General features: G+C 42.8%; 1 protein-coding gene across 1 annotated transcript; it reads left to right on the top strand.

Moving 5' to 3' along the window:
- The first annotated feature begins 345 nt into the window (after positions 1-345).
- dok1b (docking protein 1b) lies at positions 346-22415 on the top strand. Its single transcript, XM_071378327.1, has 7 exons — positions 346-821; positions 9043-9168; positions 11563-11733; positions 12747-12840; positions 13639-13811; positions 19742-20183; positions 20446-22415. The coding sequence occupies exons 1-7, from the start codon at positions 765-767 to the stop codon at positions 21387-21389; spliced, it is 2007 nt and encodes a 668-aa protein (XP_071234428.1). The 5' UTR covers positions 346-764; the 3' UTR covers positions 21390-22415.
- Positions 22416-24157: the final 1742 nt, after the last annotated feature.

The raw sequence follows: 24157 nt of genomic DNA, 5'->3' as shown, positions 1-24157 counted from the left end.
AAATGTTGCAATGCTATTTTTCTTTTGAAAGAATGCCCGGTATGAACTTGTCCTTTCCCTTTGTAATTATTCTGAAGAAGGCTATTGAACGTTGAAACGTCAATCTTTGAAATGTATCTAATAAAACGACCTATTTTTCATGGTGAGCGAGGATTGCGCCTTATCCTGTCCAATGACGTCTACACGTTTTTAGGTTGCACCTTTACTCACGTTGGTTGAGCACATTCTACTTATTTCCGAAATAATTCATTAACAAATAAACATAAGTCAAAGGTGTGTGTGTGTTGCATTGCGAGCCAGCTGTTGAACTATGCTGCTCTGCTGTTGTCCTCATACTGTCAGACTGAGTGCAAAACGACGAGGTGGGAGGAGAAGAACAGAGAGGAGAAGAACAGAGAGGAGAGAGCGGTGCAGCGCACTCATCATGCACGCCAGACTGCGTGGACACACGGCACGCGGGGCACAAGGAGGAAGAGGGAGCGGCGGGTGGCGACAAGCGACGGACAATAACATAACCGTCAGGTTTTCAGGACGTTAGATAACAACTTTTTCAAGACCACCGGGTACTTTTCCCCCCGTTTCAAACATGTCTTAATTGTATTAAAATACTTTAAATGCCTCGGGACGTTGAGAAAAGCGCGTTGTTTGCGGAAGTAAGTAAAGTTGAGTTGAAGGAAGTTCAGACAGAGAAGGAAAAGTAACCGAAAAGTGGTGTCAAATTCGAGAGTATTCCTAGTTCTTCGGACGGGGTCCGAACTTTAGAGATGGATACCCACGTAAAAGAGGGACAACTTTACGTTCAACATCAGAAGTTTGGCAAGGTAAGACAATAAAATATCATACAACTACGTAATTCTAACTTGTCATAGCCCACTAAAACTGTTTTCAAGTTGAAGAGGAAAAATACAGAAAGCCCCTATCTGGTTAACCGTCGCAGACTGGACTTGGGACCGTTCTTCTACGTCATAGAGCACACATTGATCCAATTAAAGTAAGCTATTGTATCCAGTCAAGTTCAGACGCCGGGTCCGACCATCCCGCAAATCATTATAGCCTAATTTACATCCCATGTCAAAGATTTAGTTTTGATATTATGCAAAATCGTATTGCCGAACGAGTTCCACAACAAGGGGAAGTAGAGAAGGCACCAGTTTACCTCTCTATTGCAACTCAGCATCAATGTTTTGACATGATTTTGCCCTATAGTCATCAACTAGTTTCAACTGTTGCTGACGGATAGGTCTAGGTTTAGAGTAGTCCAAACTTGAATGTATAGTAGCCTATACTGTCAGTGTTTATTCAATCTGTTTGAGCTTCAATATTGGACTAGTTGTTTTTTCTCTGCACTGTCAGCTGCAACTTAGTAGGCCTATTACTGTGTGTGTAATATGTGTGTAATGTGTATGCATGTGCGTTTTTATTAATTAAGAAGCCATAACACAATCTTATCAAGTATCACTATTACTAAGTATTTAATAAGAGTCAATAGAGGACCTTCATGTTATATCTTTCAGTCTGCATATAGCTACGTTCCCCTATAAGCCCCCGGGCCTGTATATAGCTACGTTCCCCTATAAGCCCCCGGGCCTGTATACAGCTACCTTGCCCTTTAGCCCCCAGGCAGGCCTGTATATAGCTACCTTGCCCTTTAGCCCCCAGGCCTGTATATAGCTATGTTCCCCTATAAGCCCCCGGGCCTGTATATAGCTACCTTGCCCTATAGCCCACAGGCCTGTATATAGCTACCTTGCCCTATAGCCCGCAGGCCTGTATATAGCTACCTTGCCCTATAGCCCACAGGCCTGTATATAGCTACCTTGCCCTATAGCCCCCAGGCCTGTATATAGCTACCTTGCCCTATAGCCCACAGGCCTGTATATAGCTACCTTGCCCTATAGCCCACAGGCCTGTATATAGCTACCTTGCCCTATAGCCCACAGGCCTGTATATAGCTACCTTGCCCTATAGCCCACAGGCCTGTATATAGCTACCTTGCCCTATAGCCCCCAGGCCTGTATATAGCTACCTTGCCCTATAGCCCGCAGGCCTGTATATGAACATTAATAGTAACACACGGTCACTAGTCATTGGTCTGTAAGAGGCCTCTTTGTACTTTTTCTTTCAATTCTCTCTCTTGCTCTCTTTTTCTCTGTTTCTCTTTCTCTCTCTCTCTCTCTCTCTCTCTCTCTCTCTCTTTCTGTTTCTCTCTCTCTCCATCCCTATCTCTCTCTCTCTCTCTCTCTCGCTCTCTTTTTCTGTTTCTCTCTCTCTCAATTCAATTCAAGGGACTTTATTGGCATGGGAAACATATGTTTACATTGCCAAAGCAAGTGAAATGGATAAACAAAAGTGAAATAAACAAGAAAAGTGAACAGTAAATATTACACTCACAAAGGTTCCAAAAGAATAAAGACATTTCAAATATTTTATTATGTCTATATACAGTGTTGTAACGATGTGCAAATAGTTAGAGTACAAAAGGGAAAATAAATGTATTTACAATGGTGTTTGTTCTTCACTGGTTGCCCTTTTCTTGTGGCAACAAGTCACAAATCTTGCTGCTGTGATGGCACACTGTGGTATTTCACCCAGTAGATATGGGAGTTTATCAAAATTGGATTTGTTTTCAAAATCTTTGTGGGTCTGTGTAGTCTGAGAGAAATATGTGTCTCTAATATGGTCATACATTTGGCAGGAGGTTAGGAAGTGCAGCTCAGTTTCCACCTCATTTTGTTGGCAGTGTGCACATAGCCTGTCTTCTCTTGAGAGCCAGGTCTGCCTACAGCGACCTTTTGCAATAGCAAGGCTATGCCCGCTGAGTCTGTACATAGTCAAAGCTTTCTCTGTATCTCTCTCTCTCCTGTTTCTCTCTCTTTCTGGTGGGTCCATCAGTGTACCATGGTCTATTATTATGTGTGGTTATGACTGATGGTGTCAGATGGCGTTAAATGGTGTCAGATGGCGTGAAATGGTGTCAGATGGCAGTAGACAGTGTCAGATGGCGGTAGATGGTGTCAGATGGTGTTAAATGGTGTTAGATGGTGGTAGACAGTGTCAGATGGTGGTATGTGTTAAATGGTGTCAGATGGTGTCAGATGGTGTTAAATGGTGGTAGATGGTGTCAGATGGTGGTAGATGTGTTAAATAGTGTCAGATGGTGGTAAACGTGTCAGACGGTGTCAGACGGTGTTAAATGGTGTCAGATGGTGGTAGACAGTGTCAGATGGTGGTAGATGTGTCAGACGGTGTCAGACGGTGTTAAATGGTGTCAGATGGTGGTAGACAGTGGTAGATGTTAAACAGGGAGGATTGTGTAAGCATCCGTTCTGTTGGTGAGAACACACACTTTGATACAACCACGTCTTGAGGTCGGAAAATGTGACACAACTGTGTACTACTAATAAGTCTGAAAGGTTTCATAAGTACATTTATAGCTGAGCACTGCTCAATTCCCATTTTTAAATCATACAGATATGCATACTATAGATCTCAACCCTACTTCATTTGAATTATTATTGTGTTTTTGTCTTGTCAGCTTGGCATCTATGCATGTCTGATTGTTGAAACTTCTTACTAATGCAGTCAGAGGAGGATGCTATGTTTTGACTTTCTGATAAGCAAGGAGGATGGGCTCATTGTAATGACTCAAATGGAATAAATGGAACGGTATCAAACCAGGGCCTCCCGAGTGGCGCAGCGGTCTAAGGCATTGCGTCGAGGTGCTTGAGGCGTCACTTCGATCCCAGGCTGTGTCGCCGCCGGCTGTGACCCGGGAGTCCCATGAGGCGGCGCACAATTGGCCCTGCGCCGTCCGGGTTCGGAGAGGGTTTGGCCGGCCGGGATGTCCTTGTCCCATCGCGCTATAGGGATTCCTTGTGGCGGGCCGGGCGCCTGCACGCTGACTTCGGTCGCCAGTTGTACGGAGCAGTTCGTACGGGAATATCACGAAATTGGGGAGAAAAAACCCCAGATGAAACATGGAAACCAGATGTTTGACTCTGTTCCATTTGTACCTTTCTAGACATTACAATGAGCCCGTCCTCCAATAGTTCCTCCCATCAGCCTCCACACACACTGAGATACAGGCAGCTGCTTGTCTGCACCCTGCAGCAGCAGACTCTTGACTGGGTGTGGTGGATGGATGGATGGAGGATATCTTGTGTTATTAGGGGTGCAATCAGAGAAGCTATTACAGTATAAATACAATAGAACTTTATTAATCCCTGAGGGGCCGACATTAATACAATACAACTTTATTAATCCCTGAGGGCTGACATTAATACAATACAATACAACTGTATTAATCCCTGAGGGCTGACATTAATACAATACAATACAACTGTATTAATCCCAGAGGGGCTGACATTAATACAATACAACTTTATTAATCCCAGAGGGGCTGACAGGGTGCTTCAGACAGGACAAACAGACCGTATAAAAAGTAAGGTAAAAGTGTATGGTTCAATCTAAAGAAACAAAAATTAAAACTAAAAGTTGTTCATTAATGGCTAAACTATCTCTAGAATAGTCATTCTTGATGGTCCTGTTAACCAGGCGGATGGCCTTGGCCACAAACGAGGCCCTGCGCCTTTTGGGTGGAACACTTGAGACAGAACAGGTGGCGTCCAACGGGGAGCAGTTGGAACTGTGGGTTGAGGACATGCTGTCCCTGAGGATGTCATGGGCCTTTCCTCCTGGCCCTGCTGCTCAAAGAATGAAGCCAGAGAGACACCCGTAATGGGATCTTATATCAGGTGTTTATAATGGTCCTGAGGCAGTTCCTCTTCTTGACAGAGAGGCACGTGAACCAGAAACACAGAGCGCTCTCGTTGAAAGAACTGTTAAAAAGTTAGGGATATTGATTTGTGGAATGAGTTCAGTTTCCTGAGGAAGTATTATCTCTGGTGGATTTTCTTTTTAAAAAGCGAGTTTGAGAAACGCTGGTGTAGAGGAATAAAAAGAGGGGTGACAGTACACACCCTTGTATGGTCCTAGTTCCCTAAGTAGTGCCCGTGGGTCAAAAGTAGAGCACTAAGGAATAGTGTACCAGTTGAGTTGAAGCCGAGGTGAAACCCAGCCAGACAGGCCCCTGAGGTTACACTGTATTATTATCAGTAGTATTATTTATACACTGCTATGTCTGTGTACTGTGTACTTATTTTATATGCTGTGAAAATTGTCTGCACGCACACACACACACACACCAGGCAGGTGTGTACAGATGTACAGATGGAGAGCCCTAAAATAGTCTTCTGTGAAGAGTTGACTGAGTTACAATGACTCAGTGTCTGAACAGATCGATACCTCTCATTTTTTTAATGCGCGGCAGTGGAAAGCAAGGCGATGCAGAGTAGAACGCGATGTTCTGCTATGTTCTCTAACACTGATGAGTGTGTAGACCTACTCCCTGTTAATCTCTCCTAGTGACCCTAGCGTGTGTGTGTGTGTGTTAGTGTGTGTGTGTGTGTGTGTGTGTGTGTGTGTGTGTGTAAGCGTTCTCAGTCTATTCATCTGGTCAGACAACACTGTACTGGACTATAACCATAACACCCTCCACTCTACACTATAAAATGTGATTGATTGCTGGGCTTTCTGCACGGGAGAGAAGTGAGATGTTACAGTTGGGTTGTTATGTCAAAGGTAAATGTGTGTCTTTTTTTTATTTGGAGAAATGCAGCTGCAGAAAGCGGAAAACACACACATGATTTCACAGGTTTGAGGAAGTCCATGTCCTCTCTCTCGCTAGCTATCAGTTCATTTGCATAATTTCCATTCAGTATTAGTGGTTGATGCTCGTACCGTTGCCTTATTTGGTGCTGCTGGCTCGTTCCTTTAGTATCGTCATGTCAACACAACATACCAGGATACTGCATGCAGAGACACCAGATTATACCTAAAGATTACCTACAGATTATACCTAAAGATTACCTACATATTATACCTAAAGATTACCTACAGATTATACAGTAGGCTATATGCACCAATGCTATATAATACAGGTATTACATTATAATTTACGTTTTCATTTTTATACAGTTACAGTGATCTGATCTCACGTGTGTGTGTGCGTGTGTGTGCAAGAAGGGATACACAGCTGCATATAGCAGGCAGGAGGAGGCAGAGGCTCCTGGGTAATTATCCCACACACTTCCTGTCCCCTGGTTTCTGTCTCAGCAGCAGTTATATTGACATTTTAGTCATTTAGCAGACACTCTACCCAGAGCCACTTGCTGGAGCATTCGGAAAGTATTCAAACCTTTCGCTATGAGACTCAAAATTGAGCTCCGGTGCATCCTGTTTCCATTGATCATCCTTGAGCTGTTTCTACAAATTGATTGGAGTCCACTTGTGGTAAAATCAATTGATTGGACATGATTTGGAAAGGCACACACCTGTCTATATAAGGTCCCACAGTTGACAGTGCATGTCAGAGCAAAAACCAAGCCATGAGGTCGAAGGACTTGTCCGTAGAGCTCCGAGACAGGATTGTGTCGAGGCACAGATCTGGGGAAGGGTACTAAAACATTTCTGCAGCATTGAAGGTCCCCAAGAACACAGTTCCTCCATCATTCTTAAATAGAAGAAGTTTGGAACGACTAAGACTCTTCCTTGAGCTGGCCGCCCGGTCAAACTGAGCAATCGGGGGAGAAGGGCCTTGTTCAGGGAGGTGACCAAGAACCCGATGGTTCCTCTGTGGAGATTGGAGAACCTTCCAGAAGGACAACCATCTCTACAGCACTCCACCAATCAGGCCTTTATGGTAGAGTGGCCAGACGGAAGCCACTCCTCAGTAAAAGGCACATGACAGCCCACTTGGAGTTTGCCAAAAGGAACCTAAAAACTCTCAGACCATGAGAAACAAGATTCTCTGGTCTGATGAAACCAAGATTGAACTCTGGCCTGAATGTCAAGCGTCACGTCTGGAGGACACTTGGCACCATCCCTACGGTGAAGCATGGTGGTGGCAGCATCATGCTGTGGGGGATGTTTTTCAGTGGCAGGGACTGGGAGACTAGTCAGGATAGAGGGAAAGATGAACGGAGCAAAGTACAGACAGATCCTTGATGAAAACTTGCTACAGAGTGCTCAGGACCATTGTCCTTCCAGCAGGACAATGACCCTAAGCACATAACCAAGACAACGCAGGAGTGGCTTCGGAACAAGTCTCTGAATGTCCTTGAGTGGCCCAACCAGAGCCCGGACTTGAACCCGATCGAACATCTCTGGAGAGACCTGGAAATAGCTGTGCAGCGTTGCTCCCCATCCGAGCTGACAGAGCTTGAGAGGATCTGCAGAGAAGAATGGGAGAAACTCCCCAAATACAGGTGTGCTAAGTTTGTAACGTCATACCCAAGAAGACCTGAGGCTGTAATCGCTGCTAAAGGTGCTTCAACAAAGTACTGAGTAAAGGGTCTGAATAATTATGTAAATGTGATATTTCAGTTTTTATTTGTAATGAATTTGCTAAAAATCCAAACGTGTTTTTGCCTTGTCATTATGGGGTACTGCGATGTCATTATGGGGTACTGTGATGTCATTATGGGGTACTGTGTGTAGATTGATTAAATTGTTATTCTAAAATGGATAAGGAAAAAAAATAAGGCTTTAACGTAACAAAATGTGGGAAAAGTCAAGGGGTCTTAATACTTTCAGAATGCATTGTACATTACTGCATTCATCTTAAGATTGTTATGTGAGACAACACTGTGTGAGTGTGTCTGTCTATGTGTGTCTGTGTGAGTGTGTGTGTCTGTCTATGTGTGTCTGTGTACTCTCCATCACTGATGTCATTTAGGCCCGAACATATTCACTTTGACCCCTCTCTCCCCCCTCTATCTCTCTTTCTCTCTCCTCTTCCTCCCTCTCTCCTCTTCATCCCTCTCTCTCTCCTCCCTCTCTCTCTCCTTCTCTGTCTTCCCCCCTCTCTCTCTCCTTCTCTGTCTTCCACCTCTCTCTCTATCTCTTCCCCCTCTCCCTCTTCCCCCTCTCCCTCTTCCCCCTCTCTCCCTTCCCCCTCTCTCTATCTCTTCCCCCTCTCTGTCAGCCTTATGCCTTAGAGTTGACGTGTAATTTGCATGGCGTGAGCAGCGACATTTGAACATGTAAAGAGCTTGAGTCTGTCTATAGAAAGGTCATGCCTCTGTCACACTGTTCTCTCACATATCCATTCCTGTTTGTTAAGAGTGTAAACATTAGCTCAATATTTTGTAAATAAAGCAATGAGGTTATGACATAGGGCCACCTAATTTGTTTACACTCTAGGCAGAACGTAAACACACACACACACTCCTAGTTAGTCACCTCCTGTGTTTACTGAGGTTACACTGTGTGTCTCTGAACAGGAAGGGACTCCATGATGTTAGCTGGTACTTCCTCTTGTTATAGATTGCCCAATTGGAGGTTCCATTCTCTGAATAGGTCTTTAACCACCTGTTTGAGAGACTGTACATATTCTTTATCCCTTTACACTTGTGTGTGTATAAGGTAGTAGTTGTGGAATTGTTAGGTTAGATTACTTGTTGGTTATTACTGCATTGTCGGAACTAGAAGCACAAGCATTTCGCTACACTCGCATTAACATCTGCTAACCATGTGTATGTGACAAATAAAATTTGATTTGATTTAACCACCTGTTTGAGAGACTGTGTGTGTATGTATGACTGATTACACTTTCTCTTAGGGACTTGAGTACAGTCCTCTAAACGTTCCTACTTACTGTATACCACTTCCTGTATATCACTAAGGCCTTTGCAGATTTCCCCTATTTCCCCTCAAGGGTTGTTCTGTGTTCTCATATAGTGTTCTGTGTTCTCATATAGTGTTCTGTGTTCTCATATAGATCACTAGTGTCCTAGTGATCTAGATAGAATTAACTATAGTAATATTATTTACTGAAGAATACATTCATTTGGTTAGTACTGACTGTGGTTACCAAACAGTCTTACTCTACTAAAAGCTGTTTCCTTTTTAGTAGTTGGATTGAATAACTGATCATTTGTAACATCAGTCTTTTTCCCTCTCCTCTCTCTCTCCCTCCATCAGAAATGGAAGAAGAACTGGTTTGTCCTCTACCCAGCCAGTCAAAATGGCATCGCTCGCTTAGAGTTTTTCGACTGCTCAGGGGGCGGGGCCAGCGACAAACCCAACACCAAGAAACTAGACAAGAAGGTAGGTTCAAATCCCTGATTGGACAGAGGGTTGTAGGTTCAGATCCCTGATTGGACAGAGGGTTGTAGGTTGAAATCCCTGATTGGACAGAGGGTTGTAGGTTCAGATCCCTGATTGGACAGAGGGTTGTAGGTTCAAATCCCTGATTGGACAGAGGGTTGTAGGTTCAAATCCCTGATTGGACAGAGGGTTGTAGGTTCAAATCCCTGATTGGACAGAGGGTTGTAGGTTCAAATCCCTGATTGGACAGAGGGTTGTAGGTTCAGATCCCTGATTGGACAGAGGGTTGTAGGTTCAGATCCCTGATTGGACAGAGGGTTGTAGGTTCAAATCCCTGATTGGACAGAGGGTTGTAGGTTCAAATCCCTGATTGGACAGAGGGTTGTAGGTTCAAATCCCTGATTGGACAGAGGGTTGTAGGTTCAAATCCCTGATTGGACAGAGGGTTGTAGGTTCAAATCCCTGATTGGACAGAGGGTTGTAGGTTCAAATCGAATTCATTCGATTAATTTAAATGAATGTTTTTTTCTGGACATAATGAAGAGATGCACGTCTCCATCCCAACAATGAGAGTCATTGTTCCAAAGGCAGGAAGGAAGGCAACACGCCCATAGAAACACACAGGTCATATTTTGGACAGATTTAGGTGAGAGGTTTGCTTCGCCTCTTCCTCTATGGTTTACACACACACCAAGCCCCTCCCCCTGCCTCTCACACCAAGCCCCTCCCCCTGCCTCTCACACCAAGCCCCTCCCCCTGCCTCTCACGCCAAGCCCCTCCCCCAGCCTCTCACGCCAAGCCCCTCCCCCTGCCTCTCACACCAAGCCCCTCCCCCTGCCTCTCACAACAAGCCCCTCCCCCTGTCTCTCACACCAAGCTCCTCCCCCTGCCTCTCATGCCAAGCCCCTCCCCCTGCCTCACACGCCAAGCCCCTCCCCCCGCCTCTCATGCCAAGCCCCTCCCCCTGCCTCTCACGCCAAGCCCCTCCCCCTGCCTCTCACACCAAGCCCCTCCCCCTGCCTCTCATGCCAACAAAGTTGAGAGATCACATCAACTCGCTATTTGCATTCGAGGTTTGGTCCAACAGAATGGGTCATATGGACACCAAAACACATGAAGACATTATACTGTGATAGAGGAGAAGATAACTATTCTAACAATACTCTTTTTATGTCTCAACTACTCCAATTGCGCACAGAACAGACACTAGTCAACATACACTAGTCAACAGACACTAGTCAACAGACACTAGTCAACAGACACTAGTCAACAGACACTAGTCAACAGACACTAGTCAACATACACTAGTCAACAGACACTAGTCAACAGACACTAGTCAACATACACTAGTCAACAGACACTAGTCAACAGACACTAGTCAACAGACACTAGTCAACAGACACTAGTCAACATACACTAGTCAACAGACACTAGTCAACAGACACGGGTCAACAGACACTAGTAAAACGAGAGTATCAGTGAACATTGATTCTGGAAAATGAATGCTCAGTTTGTAGTGAGAGGCATTGGGGTAACCACGTACCGTTAGCAGCATTTTAGTCAAACACTGTTGTACTAGCTGTCTAGTCTGTGTTTTATACATGTGAAATAAGCATAAAACACAATTATATAACTTGTTCTCATTTTGAGAAATAAGGTAGGCCAAAAGTGGACAGGCTAACATGCTGTTCAAACATTTGGAGACAGACAGAAGGGTGTGTTCATAACAATTCAACTGTTCAACCTCGTTAGCTAGCAAATAGATCCAAGTTGGCTACACTTGGAATATAAACATTAGCTACTCACTAGCACCTGGGCTTGTGCTTGACAGATTAAGACAACTGTGTTAATTTTCTATAATGGCTGCTACCAGAAGTTGGTCATTATTAGTGAATGTGCATTTTGCATGTTTCTGATTACATCTGTAACAAAAAGGGCATTTTTATAAAAATAAAAAAAAGCCAGATCAGTGATTATTGCAAAAAAAACACACCAAAAAAACAGGTTCAACTACTTTGATAAAATAATTATGCTTGTGGAAGGCTTATACTTAGCTTAGCTGAATTCATAAGATTATTGCTGACTGTTTGAAATGCAGTGTATTGGACCTTTAATTATACAACGTTTATTTATATATATGTCGTGAATCGCCCATAAGTTCTAAAAACTGTAGATATGATTTTTAGGCCATATCTCACAGCCCTAGTTGGATGGAGGGTTGTCGGTTCAAATCCCCGGATCAATGGGAAAATGTGGTAGGGGGGAGGGGCTTGAGGGGTTGGGTTGAAAGTTCAAAAATAAGAATGAATTTTTCTGTCCCAAAGACAATATATGAATAATAATCTATCTCTCTCTCCCCTCCACTGCTCTGTCCCTCTCTCTCCTCCTCCTCAGGTTATCCGTCTATCAGATTGTATCTCTATCCTCCCTGCCCTCACTGAAGCCTGTCCCAAAGACAATATGTCCGCCTTTTGTGTGGAGACCAACGACAAGACTCATGTGCTCGCTGCAGAGAGAAGCGTCAGCACAGAGTGGGTGGAGAAGATGTGTGAGATTGCCTTTGGGGTATGGAGTGAAGAAACACGTCTCTCTCTCTCATTATTTCTCTCTCTCATTATTTCTCTCTGTCTCTCTCCCTCTGTTTCTGTCTGTTTGTATGTCTCTCTGTCTTATTTTTTTATTTTTTTATCCTATTTTATCAAAAATATTTTAAAAATCCAACAGACACGGGTGCTCCTGTGCTATGTGGGTTTTTAGTACCAGATACTGAGGTCACTTCCTTAGGCCTTCTAGCCTTTTAGCTTTTTGGCCTTTTAGCCTTCTAGCCTTTTAACCTTCTAGCCGTTTAGCCGTCTAGCCTGTTAGCCTTCTAGCCTTTTAGCCATTTAGCCTTTTAGCATTTTAGCCATTTAGCATTTTAGCCATTTAGCCGTTTAGCCGTTTAGCCATTTAGCCTTTTAGTCATTTAGCATTTTAGCCATTTAGCCTTCTAGCCGTTTAGCCATTTTAGCCTTTTAGCATTTTAGCCTTCTAGCCGTTTAGCCTTCTAGCATTGTAACGTTCCCACCCAACCTTTGAGTACAGGGTGTAGGCTGGATATCAGTTAGAGATGTTCACTGAGAAGGAGAAAACGGAAGATACTCTTCAGACAACGTGGGAGTTTAGATTCACTCAGTGTTTCTCTCTCCATCTCTCTCTCTCCCTCTCTCCCTTTCTCTCTCTCTCTCCATCTCTCGCTCTCTCTCTCCCTCTCCCTCCCTTTCTCTCTCTCTCGCTCTCTCTTTCTCCCTTTCTCTCTCTCTCTCTCCCTTTCTCTCTCTCTCTCCCTCCCTTTCTCTCTCTCCCTTTCTCTCTCTCTCTCCCTCCCTCTCCCTCTCTCTGTCTCTCCCTCCCTCTGTCTCTCTCTCTCTCTCTCTCTCTCCCTCCCTCTGTAAGGTTGTAAAATGTGGGGAAAAGTATGATTCTTATGTGAGTCTGAATTATAGCAATAACTGAATCAATTCATCATTTCTCTATCCCACCTCTCGCTCCACTTTCACTCTCGCCTCTCTCCCCCGCACTCTTTATTTCTCTCTCAGGGGGTTAGTGGTAGCAGCAGTAGCGTGTCTGACTCTAACGGAAAGACTAATCTACAGATGGCTGAGAATCTCATCTATTCCAGCCGAGAAGAGGGTAAATACACCCCCACACACACACACACAACACAGAGCCTGTAAAAAACACTTCTGAAAACAGTGGTTATGGACTAATCATTTCTTAGCAAAGTTCATATCAACAAGACTCTGTGGAGACAAGGCGTCCATTTTGTCAGGATTAGCTTTCTTAATCAAATCACCTCAGTGTCCCAAGTTGTCAACACAGCCCCTCCCTTCCACAGACAGTGGACAGTGAGAGTCTGTCTGTTGACATGTATTTATATGGAGAAGCTGAGGGAAGGTACAGAATTTCAAGGTTTTATTATTAATTAGACTGTCTTGTAAACGTTCCCAGCTAAAAGCTGAATTGCAGTATACGGACAAAAACGAAGAAGAAGAAAATATGGAGAATGAAGTCTTAAAGTTCTGTTGAGAGGGAAAAGCAGGGTTGTACAGCGTTCATCGCTATGGTGATGCAACAACTGTCACTTTCTGTTAAAGGCTGACTGACAAACGAAAAGGCCAAGGGTTAAAAAAAGATTTTAAACCACAAGACCTGCAGTTTTATTTGAATCTAGAATTGTTTCATTCTACTTCTAACTTCCCTTTACATTTAAATTGCTAAACAGATTGTGAAAATAGTATGGAAGGCAAGTCTTCTGAACGACACGCCTGCTTTCTCAGTCTGTGTTCTTTGTAGACTAGTCCCTGGCATTGGGTTCATCACTGTCTCTAGAGGAAAGTGGAGACTACTGGAGAAAACATTCTTTCTCTCTCAAATGAAGGTTCGATTTATGGTTTTGTCCCTTACCCCTCCCTCTCTCCCCTTCTACAGTGAATGAGTTCTGGGTAAGTGTGCAGAGGACCGAGGCCTCAGAGCGTTGTGGTCTGTTGGGAACCTACTGGCTGAAGGCCGACAATGACAGTCTCATATTGAAGGAGTCCAAGAGCAAGAGCAGTCTACTGATCTGGCCCTACAAACTACTGAGGAGATATGGACGTGACAAGGTGGGTTTATATATAAACACACACACCAGCTTTTTCCATTAGGAAAATGTGGCGCCCGACAACGTGACCGGGAAGATTCATTCGTTTCATAACCATCATTTAGGAGTTTGTATTTGTATTTTGCCGGGATGTAAACTGCTGAGGGCCCAAAAAGGTGACACTTTTTTGTTGTTGCACTGAAACATGTAATAAATCACTGCTCGGAGGAAATATAATAAATAGTTGTTTAATAACTAATTAAACAACAAAGATGATGATCTACATGATCAGTCTCTGTGTGTAAAATAAAAAGTGGTTCATGTGAACCCAACTCACAGCTCAAAAATGTATAGAAAGCAATCCAATGGTATTTGTTGCCTAGACTTTACTGCAAATGACACTCATGCCTCGCGAAAAAAACAATACACTAATATTACAGTTAGCCATGACAGCCTTTTAATAGAACACTTGTTACCATGACAGCTAGCAAGATACAATACTTGTGCCACCACACTTTCTCCCTCACCTCAAACTGTCTAAATGACAGTTGTTTTTCGGGTTACAGCTCATGAAGTACTCTTCATCAGTTTCTCACCCGGTCTCCGTGGTCATGCTTCTCACCTACCTCTACGTTATCGTTCAGGGGATGCGCTGCGGTAACTGGCATACTGTCTTTCCGGAGAGCGCGCTGATGATGTAACTAGCACATTGGTTGTCTCTTCTCTCTTCAGTCGCTCGCTGCATTCTGTTGTTATGTGAACGATTCGCTGAGCCTCGGATACAGCCAGTAGTGCTCCAAATTCGCATCACTCGTTCACTTACAGCCAGTAGTGATCCAAAGCACCAATTAAAAAAAATATATATATATTTTCTCATCGGATCTACACGAATCACGTAGGTCACCTATTTTGGATTCAAAAAAGCGAATTTCACCGAAAGGTGACTAGTTTGCATCCCTGATTTAGTTTAGAGTCCTCTATGTGAGCAATGAGCATGGGTCTGGTTTCTCTTGTTAATGTTGAGGGAGCCCGCACGCCTGAGCAAGCATAGAAGAAGCCTGCCTGGCCTGCTGCGCTCAAATAGGAAAGTTTGAATTCTGATTTTCTTAGTCACCATGACCACCACTAATAAGCTGAGCTTCTCAGTCATCTTTCTACACTTTTTTTTTGCGAATGATAGCCTAATAGTTTCTCACAGTAGGCCTATTTGAAAAAAATCGGGAACCAACTATCAGAACCACACAGGAGGAAGAGCTGAACAGTTTGTCCCATGCTTCACCTATAGCCAATGGACTGTGTGATATAATGCTGACATGGAGGTAATAGGCATTATAAACCTGGGAAAACGGACAAACACGATTTTTAAGAATATTAACTGCAATTTTTAAAGGAACCGGTTGACTTTGTCTTTTAGCTAGCTAGGTCTTTTTAATTTGTCTAAATTTGCACACAATCTCCCAAAGCCTCGGTGTGAAAAAGCTAAATATCATGGTCAGATGATCCCATATATCCAATAGAAAAGTCAAAATAACTTTCCCTTGCACAAAAACAGCTGTCTGACCCGATACAATGGTGCACTTCACTAGCGATAGCTCAAGTCAAGACAGATAGAACCGGAGGCAGACAGGCGGACTAGAGAGATGAATGAGACTGAAAGAACCTGCATTTGTATCAGTAGACTATATTTTCTACTGTTTTTATTGGTTGGTTTATTTATATTTACTTAGTTGACAATGAACGTTATAGGTCAACAGCTGCATTGGCCATCTCTGAGTTCCATGAGCTCATTTAGGCTATTTAGCCGCCAATGATTACGGTTTAGGCTATGATTTAGGCTATGATTACGGTTTAGGCTATGATTACGGTTTAGGCTATGATTACGGTTTAGGCTATGATTTAGGCTATGATTACGGTTTAGGCTATGATTTAGGCTATGATTACGGTTTAGGCTATGATTTAGGCTACGATTACGGTTTAGGCTATGATTTAGGCTATGATTACGGTTTAGGCTATGATTTAGGCTACGATTACGGTTTAGGCTATGATTTAGGCTATGATTACGGTTTAGGCTATGATTACGGTTTAGGCTATGATTTAGGCTATGATTACGGTTTAGGCTATGATTTAGGCTATGATTACGGTTTAGGCTATGATTTAGGCTACGATTACGGTTTAGGCTATGATTTAGGCTATGATTACGGTTTAGGCTATGATTACGGTTTAGGCTATAATTACGGTTTAGGCTATGATTTAGGCTATGATTACGGTTTAGGCTATGATTTAGGTTATGATTTAGGCTATGATTACGGTTTAGGCTATGATTACGGTTTAGGCTATGATTTAGGCTATGATTACGGTTTAGGCTATATGTTTAATTGTTAAATGTTTGAACCCTGAATGTTTTACTTCATATTGTAACGACCCTGGGTTTATAAGCGCGGAAATCGACTCTGCCGCTTGAGCATGCTTTTGGGGCACAGTCGATAGCCCGCTGGACTTCGGGCTAGAAGGTCGAGGGTTCGAGGGCTGCTCCCTGCCCATTTCATTAAAATATTATGAGGCATGTCTTACCTTGCATGAAAATCCCAGCATCGAAATGTGGATGTAATTATTCTATAAAAGACTTCATAGACAGCGCGTGAGTTTCATGTTTTCGGAAGCATAGCCTACAATTCATCCTACCATTTCTACCAGCCAGTTATAATTTTCATATGCACATTTTCGTGGAACAGTTTCAATAATAACTTTTTAATTTCTCAAAATAATTGTCATATTGTTAATCATAAAAATCGTAATTAAAATGATAAAAATATAAAAAGTTTGAAAAAATTCAACTAATGTGAGAACACCAGCTTTTGCCATATGGACACATTGATAAACTGTAATCATAGCCTAAATCATATACAGCCTCCAGCTCATATTGTAAAGTGGTGGGTGACAAGCTGACAGCCTGCCTAACATCGTTTTTTTGTTCTCCCGGTCAATTTGGCCGGCAACAATTTTATTTATCTACTTTTCTTTTTTTTTTACCAGCTAAAAGCCTGCAATTATTGGCTAACGGAACCTCTGACACACAGGTGCATGGATGCCGAACGCACGCGCACCCTCATTTTAACATTCTGTCATAAAAAGCACATGTTCAACTTCATAAAAAACATGTTTTCCTGTCTTAAGAGGTACATTTTTTTTTACTATAGTCAAGTGCTAAATAAAGTAACAGGGTTGATTGTAAGAGGGTTGACGATTTCCTCTTAAATGAGCCTTAAATCCCCTTTTGAGGGGGAATGGAAGCTTGTTGTGTGCAACAGGAAGTTGCAATCGAATGCAAGCTTCACAATTTTTTTTGTCATTGTCAATTCATTTCTAGCCTCTCTGTCTATGCATAACAGGTTTGACGTGTTTTTCTCGACCCGATCAGTTTTCCACCTCAAAACACCAGAGCAGGACCAGCTCACCTGCTTTTACTCTATGATTTGAATATTAGATGTTCAATGGTTTATTTTTTTTAAAGGAGTAGTTTCACCATATTAAAACGAGAGGTCAGTTCATGTAACAGGGTTGACCTGAAAATTAGTTACAGATGTAAATTTAATCACTAATTAAATTAAATAAATAATAATATTCGGAACTGACTTTTGTCAAAGCAACAAAATAATTAGGGCTTTACAATGATGGTGAAAACGTGTAACATTTTTGGGATTAAGTAAGGGATTAACATTATCCTTAGAAGTGACACAGGGTTCCTGAATTCTGGCACTTTAGCAAGCCTATATTCATATAAGAATCAGATTGATTTAACGTAAAGGAAACCCAAAAGTAAATGAGGGATACAAAGTGAATTTTTTATTTTAAAAAAAAAGTATTTTATCAATGCAAGATATTTAAGCTTGCTTAGATGTAATTTTTTTGCAGTGAAACATGACAGTGTCGCCATCGTTTATACACATATGTATTTTTTGTTGAATGTTGAAATAAACATGTTTCCAACCCCCAAATCGCACACTCAAACTGTAAATATATTGTAAATGTTTTAATGTATTGTATTATCAATTGGGGAAAGAAAGTACGACATGGATTTGTCTATTATTTATATATATATATATATATATATATATATATATATATATATATATATATATATATATATATATATATATATATATATATATACACACACATGAAGTCCATAATACAACACATTTTGGAAGGTGGTGACCAACGATGGACACCGAATTGACAAAAGTCATCCACTGGAACGCGCCCAGAGAGTGGGGTGCTAAGTAAGGTCTGTGGTTTTAGAACAGATACAGCTACCTGGGGTTATTACTATTACCACTACCTGGGGTTATTACTATTACCACTACCTATTACTATTACCACTACCTGGGGTTATTACTATTACCACTACCTATTAATATTACCACTACCTGGGGTTATTACTATTACCACTACCTGGGGTTATTATTATTATTACCACTACCTATTACTATTGCCACTACCTGGGGTTATTACTATTACCACTACCTGGGGTTATTACTATTACCACCACCTATTAATATTACCACTACCTGAGGTTATTACTATTACCACTACCTGGGGTTATTACTATTACCACTACCTATTAATATTACCACTACCTAGGGTTATTACTGTTACCACTACCTGGGGTTATTACTATTACCACTACCTGGGGTTATTACTATTACCACTACCTGGGGTTATTACTATTACCACTACCTGGGGTTATTACTATTACCACTACCTGGGGTTATTACTATTACCACTACCTGGGGTTATTACTGTTACCACTACCTGGGGTTATTACTATTACCACTACCTGGGGTTATTACTATTACCACTACCTGGGGTTATTACTATTACCACTACCTGGGGTTATTACTATTGCCACTGCCTGAGGTTATTACTATTACCACTACAACAACCACCCAAGCCACTGCCTGTTCACCCCGCTATCGTCCAGAAGGCGAGGTCAGTACAGGTGCATCAAAGCTGGGACTGAAAGAGACAGAAGATGTTTTTCAATCTCAAGGCCATCAGACTGTTAAATAGCCATCACTAGCTGGCTACCACCCGGTTACTCAACCCTGCACCATAGAGGCTGCATTGACATGGAATCACTGGTCACTTTAATAATGGAATCACTGGTCACTTAATAATGGAACACTAGTTACTTAATAATGGAACACTAGTTACTTAATAATGGAACACTAGTTACTTAATAATGGAACACTAGTTACTTAATAATGGAACACTAGTTACTTAATAATGGAACACTAGTTACTTAATAATGGAACACTAGTTACTTAATAATGGAACACTAGTTACTTAATAATGGAACACTAGTTACTTAATAATGGAACACTAGTTACTTAATAACGTTAATAATGTTTACATACTGTTTTACACATTTTATATGTAAATACTGTATTCTATTCTACTGTATTTTAGTCAATGCCACTCCGACAATGCTCGTCCTAATATTTATATATTTCTTAATTTCATTATTTTACTTTTAGATTTGTGTATATTGTTGTAAATTGTTAGATACTACTGCACAGTTGGAGCTAGGAACACACGCATTTCGACTACATCTGCTAAACATGTTTATTTGACCTGTGGGTTTTACTACATAACCATGATGATGACTTGCTTTCTTTTCAGTCAGTGGCTTTAGAGATGCTTTTTAGAGAATGGGTGTTGTTGTCAGCTGCTGTTTTGTTTATATTGCCTGATGTCTTATGAATCATATCACTTTCAAAATACATTTTCACAGACTAGAGACAATAACACTGAGTCATTATACATTTATCTTCAAAATCAGAGTCAGAATAAAATGAACGCTTGTTTGTCCCTCTCTCCAGGGGATGCTATCTGACCTCTAGAATGTAGATTATGTTGTATAACTTTGTTTGTTTGTTTTTTTGTTTTCAGGTGATGTTTTCGTTCGAGGCGGGGCGGCGCTGCGACTCTGGTCCGGGGAACTTCAACTTCGAGACCAAACAGGGTAACGAGATCTTCCTCATCGTGGAGCAGGCCATCCAATCACAGAAAGCCCTGGCCGAGGAGTGCCACCTCAGCTACCATTTGAGCAGCCTGGAATCCGACCCTGGCCCTGCCCTCATTCAGCAACGCAGCGCCGTGGCAACGGGAGGTGGCCTGGTAGTCGACGGCAACACCAGTGTCCGGGATCTGGATGGGGATTCCAGTTCCGGAGGGAGTAAGCCCGGATCAGCCGATGGAGTGTTCGGGAGGAGGGAGGGAGATGGAGGGAAGAGCCAAAATCAGAACCACAAAGGGAGGAGTTTACCAGAGCCACCGCCGTTGGTGATAGGATTGGGGGGGACGCCCCCACGCTCACCAATGCCTCGAGGAGGTTAGTCTCATCATGTTTAGTGTACTTTTAAAATCATTCTTATTTTAATGTGACTGGGGGTTTTGAAAAGTGCCTAAAATGAGATGTATTATTGTAAGTAGGAGGAAGTTGTGATCATTGTATTTGGATTGTAAACGTTTGATGTTTTTTTGCTCTTTGTTTTAAGTACTTTGCTTGTTGTCTTTTTTTCGTGACTGTGTGTCCATGCTGATGATTGACAAAGCAATTTTAATATTGATTAATATAATATTTGTTGTCTTAGGTAAAGGAGTAGGAGCGACCTCGCCTCAAGAGGAACAGGGGAGTGTGTACTCTGAACCCGCTGACTCTGTCCGTCTCTCCTCTCTCTCCGCCGGCGACTGTCTCTACTCTGACCCTGTTGATACTATCAAGACACAGACCCCCAATTCCCTAAACCTTCTGATCCCCACCCCCCGACTCCGACCCCTCGGCGACGAGGGAGGGGTCACCGGGATTGGGGGTCGTAACCACGGCAACAACCAGCTCGATCCCCTCTATTCGGACCTCTATGATCAAATCAGTTTGGATCTGATACAGAAGATGAGTGTTATGGGGCTGGAGGAAGGAGGAGGAGGGAGAGGAGGAGGAGGGGGGAGAGGAGGAGGGGGGAACATGCGTTCTCTCGGGGGTCAGGCGGAAGGAGCATCGTCATCGTCACTCACCGACGCCGAACACATCTATGATGAACCAGAGGGGCGAGCAGGAGGTGGTGTTTTGGGAAAAGACAGCCTTCCTCCTCAGCCCCACGAGGGGCTCTACAACCTGCCTACAGACAACTACACAGTCCCCTCCTATGGAAAACAACCGCAGCCTCCCCTCGTCATCAGAGGACCAGGGGGCTCCAAGTGGCCACCCAAACCTGCTACCACCCCCAAGCCAAAAAAGGCTGCTCTTCCTCGGAAGGATCCCGTGCCTCTGCCCCTGGGGAAGGCTGGGCCTGGAGGTCCAACTAACCTGAACAATAATAACAGTAGCGGAGGTTTTGGAATTGGAGGAGGGGCCTGGGGTGTAGTTGGGGGAGGGGGAGACAGGGCCAGGGGTGTAGGTGGGGAAGGAGGAGGGGAAGGTAGGCACACAGAGCTGTACAGTAAAGTGTCGAGACACAAGCCCCCTCCCAATCCCTGGTACCCCCACACCGGCCTGCGATCCCCTGATATCATCTATGACAATCTGGGAGACATTTAAGCCCCTAAACAGGACTGGATGGTTGTATTCATGAGGCGCCAAATGAAAGAAAACATACTGAAACAGTGAGGACAACCTGGACTTGTCCCATAAGAAACTCCATTTTGAACACGACCCAGGAGATTAAAAAGTGGTGGCTTGATCTCGATCTTCTCCTGTTGCATCTTGGGACATGTAGTTCAGGGAAGACATACCATGGTGGCAAGCAAAGCTCACCAAGAGGACATGGGATGTGTGTGTGGAATGTTTGGTCAAACACAACAGTTAACCAACAGAAACCTCTATGTGGCTAAGCAGACAGAGACACAGCTTGTGTCCCAAAGAGCACTCTATTCCCTAATATAGTGCACTACTTTTGACCAGGGCCCTATAGACCCTGGTTAAAAAGAGTGTACTACATAGAGAATAGGACGCACATTTGGGACGCACACTCAGAAGTGGGAAATACTTATGTGGCTTGCAGCAAGTTGAGTGTTCTGCGTGTCAGCGGGAGACGTGTGTGTGTGTGTGTGTGTGTGGCTGTGTCAATGTTAACTATGCACTTACTGGAAAGACTATAACATGTTTCTGCTTTGTAAATTGATATGATATGATGCTAATCACTCATCATAATCTGTAACCTTCAAACAGACATTTTAGAGCAAAAACTGTGATTTGTTATTTTATTTTCATCATCACGTCTAAACTATGGAGACTCAACTGTTGGAGATCGAGAACTTATGAAATGGGGACTTGCAGAATTGGGACCTCAATGCACACAACATGTGATTGTTTTGGCTGTGTCCCAAGTGGCACTATGTTCCCTATTTGGTGCACTACTTTTGACTAGAGTCCTATGGGCCCTGGTCAAAAGTAGTACACTTCATAGGGAATAGGGCACCCTTTGTTCATTTTGTTTGTCGTTGTACCGATCTCCAGCTACTAAACATGTAATGCAGGTGTTTTTTGTGTGTGTGTGTCAAAAACAGCTGTGCTGTGTTGTAAATATGATAAAAATTATATTAATAAAAATCTGAGAAAAAAATATACCTATATTTATTGTTTTCCATCTAAAGCAAAATTCATTCCAACTACAGTGTCACAGATTGAACAGTCGTTGGCTGCTGAATTGAGAAATCTATTGGTCAAAAGAAACTCAAAACAGCTGTGTGTGTGTGTGTGTGTGTGTACTATCCCTATAGAATAGTCAGATAAAACTCAAGGGGAATATTTTTTATTTCTTTGACAGATGTGACCTTTTGGATTGGACCAGAGTGTGTTTTGTAACGAGTTGAACCAGAGTTTAATGAGTAAGACAGAAGTTTTTATGTCTGCTCCCTCGTTTCGAAACTACAGGTTAAACTGTGCGAGTGGTGTGGTGTGTGTATGTGGGTCTGTATAGGTTGAAAGAGAGAGGAGGGCAAAGTGATGGACAGACCAGGGATTCAGAAAGATAGAGGAGGTATATCTAAAAAAAACGTCATCCCAAGGTAAAGGAGCTGGAGGGAAAGAGGGAAGAGAAAGACAGGAAAGTTTGAGAGAGAAAATGGTGAGACAAAAAAAAAGAAGTTAGAGAAAGTGTTTGTGTGAGGTGACGAGTGAGGAAAAGGGAGAACGAGAAGGTATGTGGAAGAAAGAGGAGAAAGAAAGGGTGACAGAGGGAAGAGAGAGACAGACAGGAAAAGGCCTAGAAACAGTGCGTATAACAGCCAACCAGACACTGTTAATTTAGCCAGCATTCTTTCATCCACGTCAATTTAGTAAAAAAAAAAAAAAAGTATTTATATTTTTTTAATCCTTTTTTTTCCCTTCTGAGGTCTTGGTTAAGATTCACGGCATGCTAGTGCTGGTGTCCCTGGAACGTTGCTAACAACAACCAGACAACAGAACGCCACGGTGAAAAGAAAGAAAGGAATCTTTCAGGTCAATTTCATGGCCTCGGTAGCAGCCGGTCGTTGGGAAAACAACAAAACATAATGGGGATTCTAGAAGATGTCATAATGCTATCGTTGAGTGCATGAACACTCAAGCCACCTCTTCTCTCTCTCTGTCTCTTTGTCTCTCTCTTCTCTCTCTCTCTGTTTCTCTCACACCTTTAACCTTATTTTTAAATAGATCATTCACACATTAAATGTATTGTCTGACTTTGTGTTATTGTGTGTGGGGACTGTGCTATATTTCAGCCTAGCTTCAGTGGTTTAGTTTATTCAGTGAGGAAGTGCCTAAATGTTTCTCTCCTCCATGTTTCTCTCCTCCCGTGCTTTCCCTTTGACCTTTTAGACAGCTGTTATGGTTAGTGCTATCCGGGGTTCCTTGGGACGACCCTAAACATTAACCAATGGGGGGGGGGCGTCCCAAGGATCGCACCCGCGCCATAACTTAATTTAACCTAGTGAGTGTCTGACTATGTGTGTGACTCTCTCTGTGTCTGACTGTGTGTGTGTGTCTGACTCTGTGTGTGTGTGTGTGTGTGTTACAGCCTGGATGCCTGATAACATCCGGCCCATCACCCAGCAGGTATTTTCTATTAGCCTCTGTGTCCCGTGTGTGTCCGTGTCTTGTGTGTGTGTGTACTGTGTCTGTGTGTGTACTGTGTGTGTGTTTACAACTGTCCTGTCTCGCCGTGTGTTTACAACTGTCCTGTCTCGCCGTGTGTTTACAACTGTCCTGTCTCCCACGCGTCTGCCATCAAGGCACTCAAGAAGCTGAGTCACTCAGATCTCTTCAATCTGTATGCATGAGTCACAAGATGCTTATTTCTTACATTATTAGCACAGGAAATGTTTTGT

The sequence above is a fragment of the Salvelinus alpinus genome, chromosome 31 (assembly GCF_045679555.1).
Source record: "Salvelinus alpinus chromosome 31, SLU_Salpinus.1, whole genome shotgun sequence".
NCBI lineage: Eukaryota > Metazoa > Chordata > Actinopteri > Salmoniformes > Salmonidae > Salvelinus > Salvelinus alpinus.
Note: the sequence above shows the minus strand (reverse complement) of the source record. Positions and strands in the feature narration are given on the sequence as shown.